We start from the raw sequence: 16,849 nt of genomic DNA on the forward strand, positions 1-16,849 counted from the left end.
TAGTGTTTACTGCAGAGTCAACAATTAGTATTACCATCTTCTTACGGCAGCTGTGAGGATGAGCACGAAGCAGGCGAACACACTGTGATGACTAAAACTCTGGGAAACGCTTTTTCTCTCATAGCTTCAGCTGAAATTTAGAGTTCTTAGACAGAGAGAAGACTAGATTTCGACTTAATCCCACAGTTTATTGCCTTTGCTGGCAGGTACAGAGGAACAAACATTATCAAATTGTTACCATCTGACTTCAGCTTGAACGTATAAACACAGAGCAGCAGTGCTAATAAATACACATGAACAGGTCTATGTGCCGGCACTCGATCGAGTACTGTAGTCATCAGACACTCGAGAGTAACGTGACGCTATTGTGCTCATTCACAGCTTCATGTTTTTATTCTTGGGCTCTGCTAGGAGGAGCTTTGCATGATTCACGGTTCAAAATCATCTTTTAAAAAAAAATCTTATACCAGGACTTTGTGCAGTCGCGCAATTAGCCATCATTTGAAACAAGCAGTCCTTCCTTTAACCTAAAGCTCTTTCCAGTGGCTGACCGTCATAACATAAAGACAACTGAGCGTGTTTTCAATGTGAGGATATCCTTGATGTCATATGGAGCTAAAAGAAAAAAACCCTCAGAAACTTAGATGACAGATTATATGCAACTTTGGTCATGTTTTATTTGATGCCAGCATCCACATCATTAGCTACACCAGTACTAGGTTGGATCACCTTTTGCATTCAGAACTGCCTCAAGTCTTTGTGGCACAGTTTCAGCAAGTTGCTGGAAACATTCATCAGAGATTTGGATCACTACTGACACGACAGCATCACACAGTTGCTGCAGATTTTTGCACATCCATGATGTGTGTTCGACTGGATTAAGATGTAACTAAAAGGACAAGAAACTAGTTTGATGCATTTCAATTTTTGTGGCATGGCACAATATCCTGCAGGAAGCAGCTATCAGAAGGGATGGATATGAAAGGAGAATAGTATTTATGTAGGCTGTGGTGTTTGATTGATTTAATTGGTAAAAAGGAGCCCGAAGTGTGTAAAGACAATGTCCTCCACACCGTTACAGCACCTGATCCACTGATACAAGAAGGAGTCGTGTTTTCATTTGTTTACATCAAATTCTGACCTCATCATCCAGATGTTGCAGCACAAATTGAGACACATCAGGTGGATGATCATTTTTCCAACCATTTATCTTCCGATGTTTGGCGATGCCATGTAAATTGCAGCCTCAGCTCCCTGTTCTGATAGGAAACAACCACACCGGGGACTGTTTCTAACAGCACATCTGCTCTAAGGGCTGACATGTTGTACATTCAGAGCTACCCTTTCCATCAGTGTGAAACAGTTTTCCACTGACCTCTGACATCATGGTGTGTGGGGATGTGTACATTAATGCATAGAGGAAACTTGTAAATAAATAATCTGCATTTGAATCCTGACAGACACTAACAAATGTTGTTTGTAGACCACTTACAGAAAACATGAGGGCAAAGGAAACTGCACGTGTTGAGCTCATCAGCTGAACTAGCTGTGGTTTAAAGAGGCTTCCTGCAGTGATGCTGTTAGTTTGTGCAGCGCTTACAAACATCGGAACCAATCAAATCAGACGTCCCTTTAAGGGACTTGTCTCTTTACAGAGTACATTTATATTGGTTTCAAGCGAGCGTGTGTTCGACTGTAAGTGTGAGGTACACCACACTGCTGCCATCTGGTGGCAGGAGCAGAAACGCCAGGACAACATTAATACTTAATGCACAGTATAGAGTTTTATTGTTTATATTAAATCAGAAAGAAAAGCACTATAACGTATGATACAAACCAATAAAATTTTATATCTTAGGGAAAAACAAAAACTCAAATGACATTACAAAAAAATAGTAACACTAGTGGACAAAAAACATTCTTTAAATAACAGAACTGTACATTTTCATACGCAACTAAAAAACAAAAAACAAAAAAACAGAAAAAAGTAAGACACCAAAAAGAAACGAATTAAATAGTGATGGAAAAGAACCACAGGCAGTCAGTACCAAACAGAGCTAAAGCTAAAGTCAGCTGACGCGGGAGGAAGGACGTAAGGCAGCAGGAAACAGGCTGGGACGCGGGGAGGATCAGAGCGAAGAGAGGAGAAACTGCTGTGTGGTTCCTTCACTCACCGTCTTTACAGAGTTAACAAGAGAGAGCAAGTAGCTGAATATAAACTCTTTAGAAAACAACCTCAGTGTAACCCCAGCACCCCCCCTTCATTTTCATTTTGACAAATATAATGACACTGAATCTCTTTGACACACAGACAGAAGCCACAGTCCACACAGTGCAGGACACCTCCAGGTTCCTTTGCATCAATCACTGTAAACTCTCACGAGAGTCGGCACCCACCGTGGACGCCGGACGGATGTAATATCGCAATTTGTAGGAAACTCGAGCCCGCCCATCGACTCAACCGGCGAGCCTTGTTACACTGCATAAAGTCCAAGTTGCACCTGTTCTACAGGTTTCTGAAACTCTTTGAAAAGTTGCATAGGTAAACGAGCAGGCAGCAAACGACAGCCTTCGATTTGACTACAACAAACACTAGAGGGCACCGAATGACTTTGATTCATTACATAATCGTCTGCAAATCTGAAAAACTTTTCACCCAGGAAACAAAAACTCATCTCGCATCAAAATTAAACTCGTGGTGCTTTTCTGCAACAACTGCATGTGTGCTATAGAAAGTCTTCAGTGATGGCTTCATTCTGTTTCTTTGGGTTTGCAGGTTTAAACAAAGAATCTACACAATGAGAATCAATTAGTGCAAAAGAGGTTAAATGCAACGTTACACCATGTCCGGAGTCCACGTGATCGAGAGCCCCCTGAACGACTCAGCAGCTTCAGCCACAGAGTGCTGGTGGAGGGAGGGGAGCTATGTACTGCTACAGAAGACAAACACGTAATTAACCCAGTAGCACAGCGCATGCCCCGCCCCTTTTTCTTGTCTTTTTTTAAAAAAGCGCCATTACAAGTTGGTACAAAATGTAAAATAAAATCATATGCAGTGAACGTACACATGAGCAAAAATGTGTCAGGTTCCTTTGAAGCGGATTCAGCCCAGAGCTGTGCGAGCTGTGCCAGACAGAAGTGCCAGGCCGCTCACGTGTGACGCAGGAAAGATCCATCAAAAATGCAAATAAACAAAACGTCTCAGAATCTGACTTCTCCGATAGAAAATTCACAAATCTAAACTTTTTAGTAGCAATATCAAAATGTCCTCTTTGTAAACAGTTTGCCCTTTTTGTCGAGTGGGTAAATACATTCTAGTCACACTGATGCTGAGGCTTGTATACGAGTGTGTAAGCGTGTATTCACAAATCTGTGGCAAACATCTCAAAATCATCTGACGCTCAAATCCCTGTGAGCTGCACTTCTGTTGTTCAAGCAGCCACGGCTGACTTCACTGCAGAACAAAGTCGTGCAGGTGTTCGACTTCATCGCAGCTCCACTCGTACGTTTGAAGAAACGTAAATTGCGTGCTGGCGTTCGCGTCGCCTTTTGGAGCAGCGGCGGGGTTGCTATGGTGCGTAACCATGGTGATTGGCGCAGAGTGGGGTGGGGGTAGGGTGTTGTGAGCTGGTGATGAGTGAAAGGACGGGAGCACTCGAGCTCCTGTCGGACGTCCTCGAGGTTTTGAGTGTGGAGACGGGAGGGGCTGTGTGTGTGTGAGTGTGTGTGTTAGGGCGGGGGGGCTCAAGCGTGCATGAGGGGAACGTTGCTCAGAGCAGGCATAAACAGTGTCTGTTCACAAGTCTCCTTCTTCCGAAGTGGGCATGACCGTGTGGGCGTGTTTCACATTTCATGAATCTTAGTGGCAGTGGATGCATGCACAGTGGCCCTACATGGATTGTTTGCATGCAGATTCAGATTTGTACACTATACACTGCAAATCTGTGTGTGTGTGTGTGAGTGTGTTTCTTTAGACATGTGGTGCTCTTCACATTCAGAGTCTGTCACTGCGGAAAGTATCCTCCACAGACGGGTCCGGCAGCACCATGTCGGGATCACTGAGCATGCTCAGTCCGTCCAGGCTGAGGGGCTCGATGCGCAGCTCGTCCTCCAACGGGAAGCCTACCTCTGAGTCAAAACATTCGGGCACCGTGGAGAGCGCACTGCTGATGTCCTTGGACAGACTGGGGTTGGAGTCATCTGAGAGAGAGAAGCAGGTAACGCCCAATGATCTTTTTGCTTAGACCAAAAAGAAATAAAAAAAAAAGCACAAGAGCAGCACAGGTAAAAGTCACGTACATGAAAGTGAGTTCATCTCCCTTCAGTGAGAAACGTCAGCACGGCGCTCTCCTATTCTTTGCTTTCAATGAACACTGAAAATTCGAGGTCGCAGCTGCGTGACATTTACTAATGTCACTGCAGTTCAGCACAATCACTGCAGCTGTCTGAGGCTGCGCCGCATTAGCTCAACATCCACCAGCTCTCTGCAACACGGCAAACATCATAATACACAACATCCTGTGAAACAGGTGATTTCTAACACCCATAACTGCACAGGCCAGTGGCTCATGTTAGCAAGCCAGAGACAGGTTAACAGATGGGAGGGGCTCCGTGATCCACCGAAAGCAGTAAAGACAGATGGAAAACGGGAGGTGCAGTAAAACAACTTGTGACCAGCAGAGGAGCTCTCAGCTGGACCGTCCTGACAGACGAAGCTAGCTCTGCTAACGTGAATGAGCCAGATGTTGACTTTGTTTGAAAACAGTAGCACCAAAATGTGGCACCGCATCCAATCGAACAGCAGGCAGCCTGGTGAGGACTCCCTGTGCCAAAGTCACTGACTGCTGTTAACTCAAACTAACAGCAACAGCAACAAAAGTAAGACTAATAACAATGTGACATCATAGCAAACAGTAAGGGTGACAAAAACAGGGCTGTGTAACTGGCTCAGATTCCTGCACCAGGATATCCAAACAGTCCAGCGTGTCAGGAAAACACCGACTGTTCGGTTTGTTTTACATACTCGCATGTTTATTTTTTTTAATCCAGACATGACAGCGGCTCTCTCCCCGTCAGACTCACCAGTCAGTATGATGTTGGGCAGTCCTCCGCTGCAGTTTGAGTACAACATATTGGACCTCATGTGCATCTGGTCCTGCAGGCTGCTGTGGCTGCCACCCATCCCTGACTGAGCAGCCTGCGAGTAATAGAGGGAGGCGGACGACGGATCGAAGCAAGACCCCCCTGCTGTGGAGCTCATTGTGTTTTCCAACAGACCAAACTGATCCAACTAGCAGGCAGAAGGTGGAGAGAAAAACAGAAAGAATCAAGGAGCTGAGATGGTGTCACATTCACCCTGGCAGACTGTACCATGTAGCACGTTTTCTCAGCACAAGAAAAATGTCACATCCTCCTGATCTGTCCTGTCAACACTGCACTCACTTTACTGTTGGTTTGATCTTTGTTTGAGGTTTCACACATACAGTCTGCAGGATTTTGTTTAGGAAAAATGTTCCCAGAAGATATTTCAATCTTTTAACAATTACAGACACTGGAATCTGTGTGTCAATAACCAAACACTCGAGGTTCTCATAGCACATCTGCAGGTTTAACAGTGGTCACCTGATAGGGGACCATCTTGTTCTGGCGATTACAGAACTGCGGCTCCATGAACGGGTCGCTGAAGAGAGCTGCCAAATTGTTGGGCTATCAGGGAGAAAACATTACAATGAGAAGGAAATCAGTTCATTTCATTCGTGATGACGTGTGCTGCCAAAACATATCAGACTTTATTATTATTACATATAATGTTGCTTCAGTCACTTTAACCGTAACCACAGGAAAGGACAAAAAGCTAAAACAGAATGAAACTAAAGGAGGCTTTGTGTGTCTGCTTCTGAATACATCTGCATAAAAATGATCGCATATGAAGTGCTGACTGACAAATCCAACTACAGCCTCAGTGTTGCACTGGCTTGTTTGTTGTTCAGACTCCATAATAAGATATAAAGGCTCAGCCTTGTCTGTTACAGTTCAAATGCTGAAGCAAAAATGTATGAAAATCAATAATACGCTGCAAACACTGTTGTTTAGTGACATGACTGTGTGTCCCCGCGTGTGCATGCTAACCATTCTGCACACACACAGACACACACAGACAGACAAAGACGCTCTTCACTCACTTGGCTCATGTTGAAGTCTAGTGGAATGCTCTGAAGCGGAGAGACGGGCTGCTGCTGCTGCTGGCGTTGGCGGCCCTGGTCCACTACATGCTGGGGTTGTTGGTAGAGCGGATAGGGCGGCGGAGGCTCCCTTGGCATATTGCTGGTATCCAAAGCAACTCCCTATCCACAACAGAGAAACCCAGCAGGAGTCACTAAAGTCCAATAAAGACCTGAAGCTAATTCAGTCTGACTGTAGTGTCATTACTTCATTACTCTGAACAATGACACCAGCGTGTTTTCTGCAATGTAAATGAGTAACTTGGAGGAAATGCTTTGCTTTGTTATGCGTACGTTGAATTTTGGATCCTTCTTTGTGACAGCAGTCGTTCACACAGTGAAATAACTCCTTTTTCTGGTGTTTCCCTCTAGTCAGGGGAAACCTGTGTGTGAGGTGAGTGTACCTGCGTGATGGGGGACAGCGAGGGCGACATGGTCGGAGACAGCTGCTTGGCCAGACCCCTGCGCTGCTCGGCTCCAGGAGACAGGGTGAGGGGGCTGATGGGAGCTGGCCTTCGCCGGGGGGAGTTGCTGGACAGGCGCAGGGACGAGTTGATGGAGGGATTGCTGAGCGAAGACTGCAGCTGACAGTTGTTGAGGGAAGCCTGGATTGAAGGGTTGCTCAAAGAGGAGGAGAGACCTGCAGGGAGAGAAAGCACAGCAACACAGGGACTCAATCACACGAGCTTCAGACCCAGCACGGTGTAAACGAGGAGAGTATGTGGTACTGCTGATGTACTTTTTTCCAGAATACTCTCCAGGCCCCGACTCACAACACTAGACTTTATTGTGTGACTGGGAAGGGAGAGAAAGATGGCGAGCAGAGGAAAGGAAAATGAGAGGACAGAGGGAAACTGAGGGGAAAGAAAAGGGCTGTTTGTAGCGAACCGAAAGAGGGTCAAAGTTTCTCTGTCACTTTGGTGTTTGGCCAAGCTGAACTGTATCCGACATGGGAGCCCAAACACACACGCGCACACGCAACATACACAGACATTTATGGGCGTGACCAGGCAGCAGAGTTCACAGTGGGAGCTCTGAGACAGAGAGAGCCTTTAATGAGTTACTAACAACGTATGGCTGGCAGAGACATGGAGCTGGAGCTCGCTCAAAGTGCCGGAGCTCGGCTTCCTAAGTTAAAGGGACAGTTCGAGCCCCAAATTCATGTATTTTCCCCATCAGCACTGTTATTCACCTGTCCAGACTGTTTCAGCGTAAAGTCCTAAAAGTCAAAGAAAAATCTATCAAAAGCACGTGTTACTCACTCCAAGTATGCCACAACTAAATGTTGCAAGGACAAGTGGAAGCAGCAGTGTTGTGTTAAACTGAGCTCCCACAGAATCACTGCTGTGATGTGTTTTATGAATAATTCAGGCAGACTCACATCTTTGGTCTTGGATCGGTCACAGCTCAATATTATTGGAACGTCCCAGACATGTTTGAGGTGTGCGGGCCAGAGATTGTCCGCGGTGATGTCATGTGATGAAAGGGGGGGCACTTTGAGTTTGCGCTATCAGGCAAGAGGAGCAACAGAAGGGGAGGCAGGCACCCATGTATCTGTGAGGTTTCCCCTGGTGTGTGTGTCCTGTGTTTGTGTGTAAACAAGTATTTGTTTGTAATTTACTCATTTCCACGTGGTCAAAATGAGTCTTTATCACATGTGGACTGTTGATTCAGCACCATGGCTACGACAGGCGCAAGAGAGGCACGGGTGCTCCACAGTGACCACAACTGCACAAACAGCTGCTAATTTGTGATTATTTTTGTTTTTTTACAGAAATAAAGCTTTGTATTTTTTTAAATAAACTCCCATAATGACTTGCATATTAAAAAAACTTTGTTTTTTTTTTGTTTTTTATTGGGGAGTGACGGTAACGGTGTTCTGGGAATCCATCCTACCTGAAAAAACATCCTACCCAATGTTTCTGCGCAGAAGCGGCGCATGCGCACAACACCAACGCTGAATTAACTTCTTTTTCTCTCACCCATCCGGAATACTTCTTAAGGTTATGGTTAGGGTTATGGGTGGGGGTAGGGTTAGGTTTAGTCGCAAGTCACCGTCAAATTATAACATGTCTTGTGTAGTTGTTCTGTTGTGTAGTCGTTTTGTTTTGTGTGTCAGTGAGGGCACTAATGAATGTCACAAAGGCACATTTGCAATGTAAACACTGTCACTAAGTAGAAAACCAGCGGAGTGATACACCTCCTGTCGTCAGGCCTGCAGGTTCATCCCTGTGCTGTTCTGTCTTTTGGTGGACAAACTTTTTTTTTTTTTTACTGACACACATCATTTGTGGGGCATCTTATTGTGACACCTGATTGTTCTCTCACTTTAGTTTTAGTAATACTTTTAAATGGTTGTAGAAAATGAAAAACCAGCAGGTGTATTGGCTGCATTTTTAGATAAATAGTTGTATATGTTTACAAAATGTACAATTTATATTTACCCAGCATGTCTGTGTTTTTTTACAGTAAAAAATACTACTAAGATTTTAAGTTCTTTGTGTGATTTCAGATCAGTAATAGAACTATTAATAGTAATAGTAATACTAATGCAGTATGTCAGTAAAAAAACAACAACATGCTGTTGAGCTGAAAGAATGAAACCAAACCAGGCAAAGGGGAAAAATAAAATGAAACAATCTGAGGGTGAAATACAAACGTAAACTCAAAAGGAGTCAAAAATGGCCGGTTGTATTTCAGACCTCAGAGGGTTAATCCAACAAATCATGAAAAATTAGGTTTAAATTTTTGTTCATGACAGTGCAGATTTCTGACATTTTGTGTAATTTAACATGTAACAATGTGATTGTTTTCTGACAAAAAACAGTGTGAAACTTAAGTCAGACTTGTGTTTGTAAATGAACCGCCCCATGTTGTGTAGCTTTTTATACTTATTGGGCTGCATATTTATTTATTATACAGGTTATACGGTACATAACATCAAAACTCACATGTTTTATGTAACTAAAGTGTCTAATTATGTGGGCTACATACAATAATTAAGTTGTAGACTATATTTATATGAAAAACATGTATTCTTACTGCATTTGAATCATTTTAACCATATTTAACCACCTGCATATGTGTTTGGGGGAAAAAAAGGGCTTTGATTTTGCCACCCCATTTGATTTCTTTGTCACCCTCATGCCACCCTAAGAAAATTTCTCTAGATCCGCCCCTGCACACACACACACACACACACACACACACACACACACACACACACACACACACACACAACCTTGTGAGTTGCCGATGCCCAGGTGCATCATTGCAGCTGGCAGGTTTCCGGTGCTGCTGCCCCCGCTGATGTTGGGGTACCCGATGTTGTCGTCAGGGTCCAGCGGCGTGGAGAGCGGGGAGGGAAACTGCAGGTTGCTGAGGTCTGGCAGGGAGCCCCCGGTACTCAACGAGCCCTGGTAGTGGGACAGCCCGGGGTTCTGCTCTGGAGACGGGAATATGCTGTAGGAAAGGCAGACAGAACACTGATTCAACACTGCGCCGCTGACCACAAACCATTCGGATTAAAGTAACGAACGCGACTAATTGAAAAGCACTCTCTTCTGTTCCCCACCCACTCTCTGCTTCTTCAATTATTTCCAAATAATAGCATATGGGCAGCAACTGTGCCTCGTCTGTCCCCAGACTATAAAGCAAATGATCGCCTCCATAAACAGAGCAGCTCGGCACCTGGTACTCAGTGTTCTCCCTTTCTTATTTCCATGTTCAACCGGGGCAAGTCTATGAACGCTCTGCAGAAGCTGTTACTGCATTCTGTATCATGAAAAGAGAAGATATAGGTCAGAGCTGTCTCACACGGTACCACAAGGCTGCTGCTAATACATTCCTGGCAAAAATGGAGATTCACGACACCGGAGGTCGTTTGTGGTGGAAGGAAAATAGTGTCAACAAAACATGGTTAAACAATGCCAACGGCATGTGATTGTCGTAACAACACTCTTCCTCTTACTTCTAAAGGTTAAAGGTGTAAAGGACGTCCTGTTTGAAGCAGTGGGAATGCGTGGCATTTCATTTCTAGCATTCCTTTGTTTCCTTAGATCAGCTGCAGTTGTTACTGCCCATGGAAAACACCCACAGCAGGTCAGTTATGACCACAGGAAAACAGCAGAAAACACACACAGTGACCCTGCTCAGACTCACTTGATTCCAGGCACTTCACAGGATTTAGGCCTTGAGGCCAGAGACTGGACCTGAAACAGAAACAGGAAAACTATGATACACGCAAAACATAACTGAGACATAAAGCAACGAAAACCCTGAACATGCATTTACACTTCTTGAAACAACAATTCTGCATTTTGATTTTATGCTAAAATTATTTCAAGGTTGCATCAAAGACAACCTAGTGTGCTAAAAAAAGGCAACGCAACAGCAGCCAGTGACTGCAGTCAGGGCTAGGCCACGCGGTGCGTTTGACTGAGCATGAAAGATCAGCAATTAGGCAACATTTAAAATGTTAACAACATGGAGATGTTGGAGCCTCCCGTTCATGTCAGAGCATGTTCACAGCATTTACAGCTTCAATTAGAGGTTGAAACAGAACTGCCATGAGAGAGAGGAAGAGGAGAAAAAGTCCTGCAGCGGTGTCAAGATGTGCTAAACTGTGGCTTCTTTACTTCCCAGCCACTCTGTGGGCCGTGCACCACCAAAGGGAGCATCAAACCATTTATAGGCTGCACTTGACGAGCAGCGATGAAGAACTTTGTTTAGAAACTGCATCTTGGAAATGATGAACACTTAAACACGCATCCATGTGCACAAGTTAAAAACATGAACACTACCGCCAGCAGCAGAAAAAGCTCGCCATTATTTCACTTTTCTACTACCGCTTATTGCTCGTGCACATGTTGCTATTCCAGAGAAATGATTTCAACAAACACTTAGAGAATAAAAGCAGTAAAATAAGGATCGCTCAGGCATCAAAACCAGAGCATCTGTGCTGAGAGCGGCTCTTTGCATCAGCACAGCGTATTCATCCAATAATGAGCAGAAATCCCCCTGAATACCAAGAATTGAGCAAAAAGAATGGGGACATTAATCACTGAGCAATGGGTGGTCATAACATTTGAGAATGCTGTGATCAGACAGACAGTGTTCTGACTGAAGGTCCACGTTTAAAACACACACAGTGTGCAAAAGTAAATGTCACGCATGCAACTGTGTTATGTGCAAATGTGCAGCTGGTGACTCGAGGGGTTAGAAAGACCACCATACTCTCTGTGTATTTAAATCATTTCTTGTTCCTTTGTGAATTTCAACATTCCCGATTCCGTATATTTGCCTCTCACATTTCTGGCTGCTAACGATCAGACAGGAAGGACTGGTTTGACCTGCAGTCTCTCCTGAGCCACGGCAGGAATCCACGGTGTCACGATCACCTACGCTGCCACAGACAAGTGCTGTTGGTCCCATTTTCAAGTTTGTTTCTATCAGCATAGAAAGAATGCAACCAGATGTGCAGGGATGAAGCCAGCCTGTGGTCAGTGATGTAAAAAGAGAGCAAACTTCTCACCTTCTTGGCCTGCCACAGCTGCTTGGGTAGAGGCTTACTGACACCTATGAGGTTCTCCTCGTTAGGGATGGTGGGGAAGGAGAAGACTGCAGAGAGAAAGGCGCATGTTCATTCACACATGTTTCCTAATGTCAAGTATAATATGGTGCAATGTGGTTCAACTCACCGTCTCCTGAGCCGTCCACCTCGGCCTCATTTACACTCGCTGCACACCAGCCTCCATCAGAAGCAAACAACCAGGAAGCAGAGTGCGAGTGGCGTGATCGACGAAGAAAGACACAGAAAACAAAGGCGGAGGAACGTTAGAGGATATTCTATATTAACCAGCTGTTTGAATAATCCCAGCACGCCTGATGCTCTCATTAGCCTCTCTGACAGTAACAGGCCCTCTGGCATTCTGCAATTACTGTGCAGTTTCAACAACAACAGCTGGGCATCTGGCATCGTGTTATTAATCAGAGAGGGCGAAGAAAAGTTGGGAGACGACTGTTGTTTTCTCATGCCTCAAAGATGCTTTCTACTCCTCCAGACTTAACAGCAGATCCACATGCCTGTGTCTCGTCCACCCAGCGTTTCTCTTTTCTCTGCCCAAGTCATCGTGTGGGCAACACCACTTCCTGTGAAACACTTCTGTTGCTTATTAGGAAAATAGTTTTTGTTTCTCTCGTTTTCAGGCAGCATCTGAAATCCACAGAACACAAAGGCTCCACAAACCTGTGACCACAGGTTAGAAGTGCTCAATCATCCAGGTAAGTACTAAGATCATCGGGCCAACTGCTCTTGGTGCAACCTAGGTCTCGGCTGAAGACCAGAGGAGACCGTGCCTTTGCCGTTGCTGCACCCAGGCTATGGAATACTCTCCCTCTTCATATTCGCGCGTCAGATTCCATTCAGTCTTTTAAATCACGTTTAAAAACGTATTTGTTTGATCTGGCATTTAAGGCGAATTAGGGTAATTTACATCTGGCTCTGTATTTAGATTATGTAATTATCTTATTTTATATATTTGTAATTTATATTTTATTGTGATTTTATTTGTACTGCGATTTTAATGGAAAGCACTTTGGTGTATTTCGGTCTTAAAAATGTGCTATATAAATAAATTTTGATTGATTGATTGAAGTAAATCCCTAAACGTTGATTCTGTTCATCTGGACATAGTGGGAGTGGGAGAAGTGTTTGTCACTCATCTTTCACCGTCTTATAATGCTGTGATTGCAGCCCAGCTCTCTGTGAATGGTACTCATGGACGTTGATCGGTGGTTGTTGATCAATGGCTATAATAATCTGCATATTAATGATCAAGGAACTGACCTCCATCGTTCCCTCAGTGGTGCTACTTTCAGTCATTGTGCAAATGTAGTGTTTATCATGTTGGGGAAACCTGCAGTCAGCTGAGACTGAAGAAGTCACCTGATGATGACGAAACGTTTCTCCCACTGAAAACGTCCAGAATCAACCTTTGGAACAAGTCAGAAGTGTTTTGGTTTCATTGGATTTAGACCATATCAGTGCATGTAGTGTGAAGCATAAATCCAATAAAACCTTTAAAGTATAATTGTAATTTGCTTTGAGGACAGATGTTTCCAAAGACTTTTCAGGATCTCCACAGCCCGACTCCTTCCGTGCTCTCATTCTCTCTGAGGCCCATTCAAATTCAGAGACAGCATTCAGATGGAGCAATGAGACAAGACAAGCGTCTGGCATCGCTACATTTCCCCTTTAAAGGTTGTCGAGTCCCCGTAGCTCAATGCTGCAACTAGGACGGAAACGGGACAACTGGCATGGAAAATGGTTGGGCTGGTGTCCCTGGCTCGGATCAGGCCGTGCAATGCTCTCAGTATGGGTGTTGTAAATGCTCAAGATTAAGAAAAAACACTAGTGTCTACTGCCACAGCATAGCAGCAATCAGAGCCCTGTCAGCTGCACAGACTGCTCCTTTTCTACTGACAACAACAGAAACGAAATCTCACGATTAGAGACTGCAGCTGAACTGATCTGTCCAAAGTGTTTCCACCTATTCCTCCAGTGTGACTCATAGCTGTAATTTCTAGTTAGATGCTTCTTTAATCAGCCAGGGCTTAACACCACTCTAAGTCCGCCGAAGCCTTGAGAGGTGTCAACGAGGCCCTGGAGCCTCACAGCTCTGTGCGCTTGTGCAGGAGGCCGTGACACCAGGCTGCTCCATCTCAAGGCCTCTTTCAGAGGAAACGACACAGAGCCTGTGGGTCATGTGCAACATGTATTTTACATTTACAACAGGCTGTGAGCGCAGACTGCACTGTGCATAGTCCCCCGCAGACTTCTTAGTTCATGTTGGAGAAACAGAATTAGCTCTTTGCAGATACAGTTAATGATTTATCAGTTTGACATAAATGCACCGAATAAAGTTTAACTACTTAAACTATTGTCAACGGACATTATCATAATTACACATTCATTTATAGACATAAATCCTTCAGTGGTTTGAGCCTCTTAACAATTCCAATGATGGGAGACTAAAGAAACCTTATGGATTCTGACTGATGGAGTCTCAAGCTGCAGCTCCTCTAATGGCCAAATGAGGCTTTAATGTTAAGGTTTCATTTTAAAATACCTCTTTTTTTTTTCATTATTTAAAAAAATAAATAAATTACCGCTTAGTTATTTTGGTCTTCTTGGGTAATTTCTCCCTTCATAGCACACCTGTTTGGATTTTGTTTAAGTACGGGGTGTGCTGACAGCTGTAGTCCCATAGCTGCATGCTGGGCCTCACCTCCATTAACTGGAGTCGCTGAACTGGACCTCTGGGGTGCCGTTTGTGCATTTTGGAGCACGTTAACAGACGAGCAAATGTTACAGCTGAAATGCAGCACAGACCATCCAAGAAGTCTGTGCTTCAGGTTTGGTGCGTAAGGCTGTAATATTTTACTCAGTGTGCTGTGTGTCCACTTCATGGATGCAGTTTGCTAACAACAGTTGGTAACTCAGTACTCCACCCACTGATCAACGGCCAATATGCTATAAACACAAAAACTAATGGGTCACAGTGGCTACGTCCATCTAGGATCCACGGGTAGCCACTCCCATCAGTGCATGCGAGCTGGAACTAACATACAGGCAAAAGCAACCCTGTGTGCATAAATGAAGCTCTTTCTTGGGTTAGATCTTGAGGCAATATCCTGTTTGAATGTGTTGTCTAAACAGAAGGAGTAGGAATCCACTGCAGGAGCACTTCTGTTCCACACTTCATCAGCACTGAGATAACAAAGAAGCACAAAGTGAAGGACTAACGAGTGCAGAGAAGAGGACGATCAGCTCTTTGACTCTGAGTCGACTCTCTCTCTTTGGCTCAGCTACAGACGTATAAACAGACTGTTTTAAACCACAAAGGGCTGATGGTGAGTTGTGTAACTGAGCCTAGAGTGGCTTACTGGCCTGAAATGCAGCTGGTTGGACTGTGTTCTCTGTTAATAAATGACCAGGGGAACAGAAACACAAACATCATAAACTAGCATGATTACAATGAAATGAGCCCAGTATAGGAGCGGTCTGCTTACTCTATATGACTAAAACACATCAGCTCTGTATTGCAGTGATCCAGCTTTCTACTCTGAAGTGTAACACATTGGCTAAGTTTTTGAGGCTAAATCCACGAGTGGGTTGTAATTAGTCTCGCTGGACTGTTTCCTGGCCTTTTGGTGGAGCGTTTCACACTGTTATTCCTCAGATTCTTTCATGTGATGGTTCCTGTTAGATTTAGGACCTGATTAAGTGGCTCAGGGCAGAATAAAAACCTCTGTTGGCACCAAAAAGCAGGCACACAAACAGGTTAGCGATGGAACCTGCTGATTAATTCAGCTTGGACTTTCTGACTTGCTCAGATTTGCAGGAGGACGAGGTCACTGCTGCTGTTTGTGGCATCATTTAGCCCCGTGTCCGTCATTGCAGCAATCATTGTTAGAACAAGCACAAGGCTGTAAGATCCATTCCTTCAGTCTTTAACGACTGCTCCCTCTGAACCAAGCCCTGCATATTTCTGCTCCTCAACACTGCTGTTTTAATGCATCCGAGCTGATTTGAAAGGTCAGAGAGAGGGGACGCATATAGGCAACAGTGTGTACTTCTCAAGTCATTTAAACACAGTCGGTCAGAATCTGACTAATGCTCTGTGTTTTTCTACACATCCGACAGGTCAGCTGTTAAAGACAGATTCCAGGTTTACATCCCGCCCTCTGGTTGGGAATATAAAGCAGCCTCACTCTGGATGAATCCTGCACTCCATCTCAGCTGTCGGGATTTGGAGAACAGCATTTCTCAGTGGCTGACAGAAGATTTTACCCAAAAACACAGCGATTCTCCTTCTGCCCCCTCTCCTCGGTCGTTAGTTTTGTCCCCCTGTTATGCACAGCTCGTGGTAGCTCGTGTTGCTCATTACTGAAATGACTCGGTCACGTCTTTTCTCATAAATTGGTGATTTACTCTTAGATCACCTGCAAAACCTTCCACTTCCTGTGGCACTTTTCAGCTGTTGTGGGATTATGCTAATCCGGCCTGCTTAGCAGCGCTGTGTTAGACGTTAATTCACAAATTCTGCTTGAACTAAAATTAGCTGGTGGGGCAGACCGTGGCTTCAAATGAGCCTGAGTATGTGTTTTAAGACACAAAGCTGGGAAGTTTAAAGATGTTCAAACAGAGAGTTTAACAAATGTATTAGTCCAGGTTTACACCACAGGTACCGTAACATAACAGTACTGCTAATCAACAAAACCATTTTTATGTTTGTGTCATGGTTAAACCATCTGCATGTGCAAGTTCTTTAATCAAAATGATATTTTAATACTAGAATATAATGTTGTTAAACATGTGTATTGAGTTAAGGAAATTATTTTGTTTTAAACATATTTTCCAAAAGCGTGTTTTCCTATTTTTACAACAGACGGTCTCATAAATTTGTTAAGCACTGTACTTCCATATCACACCTGTGCAACCAAATGCAACACCATCTTGTTTGCTTGTAGCTTAAAGTGAATCGGGTGACTCACTCTGCACAGAAGTTACAAACTCACGGTGAAGCACAGACGCACAAAACCCACGGAGTGAAGAGGCGACATTT

General features: G+C 44.3%; 1 protein-coding gene across 2 annotated transcripts in view; it reads right to left on the minus strand.

The window, feature by feature from the left end:
- Nucleotides 1-1,762: 1,762 nt before the first annotated feature.
- The window catches only part of crtc3 (CREB regulated transcription coactivator 3), a 45,697-nt gene continuing 30,610 nt past the window's right edge, over nt 1,763-16,849 (minus strand). For both annotated transcript variants that reach the window (XM_086294720.1, XM_086294728.1), the window contains 9 exons: nt 11,921-11,959; nt 11,755-11,840; nt 10,383-10,432; nt 9,463-9,683; nt 6,626-6,861; nt 6,183-6,344; nt 5,623-5,706; nt 5,083-5,290; nt 1,763-4,200 (listed from right to left, as the gene is read on the minus strand). In XM_086294720.1, the coding sequence (XP_086150846.1) occupies nt 3,995-4,200; nt 5,083-5,290; nt 5,623-5,706; nt 6,183-6,344; nt 6,626-6,861; nt 9,463-9,683; nt 10,383-10,432; nt 11,755-11,840; nt 11,921-11,959 (1,292 nt within the window). In that variant the 3' untranslated portion in view covers nt 1,763-3,994. The remainder of the gene's footprint in view (nt 4,201-5,082; nt 5,291-5,622; nt 5,707-6,182; nt 6,345-6,625; nt 6,862-9,462; nt 9,684-10,382; nt 10,433-11,754; nt 11,841-11,920; nt 11,960-16,849) is intronic.

Source organism: Aulonocara sp. 'chitande type north' Nkhata Bay, linkage group LG1 (genome assembly GCF_057382095.1).
Source record: "Aulonocara sp. 'chitande type north' Nkhata Bay isolate Kocher_YH1m ecotype deep benthic linkage group LG1, A_spYH_male_GT1.1, whole genome shotgun sequence".
NCBI classification, from domain to species: Eukaryota; Metazoa; Chordata; class Actinopteri; order Cichliformes; family Cichlidae; genus Aulonocara; species Aulonocara sp. 'chitande type north' Nkhata Bay.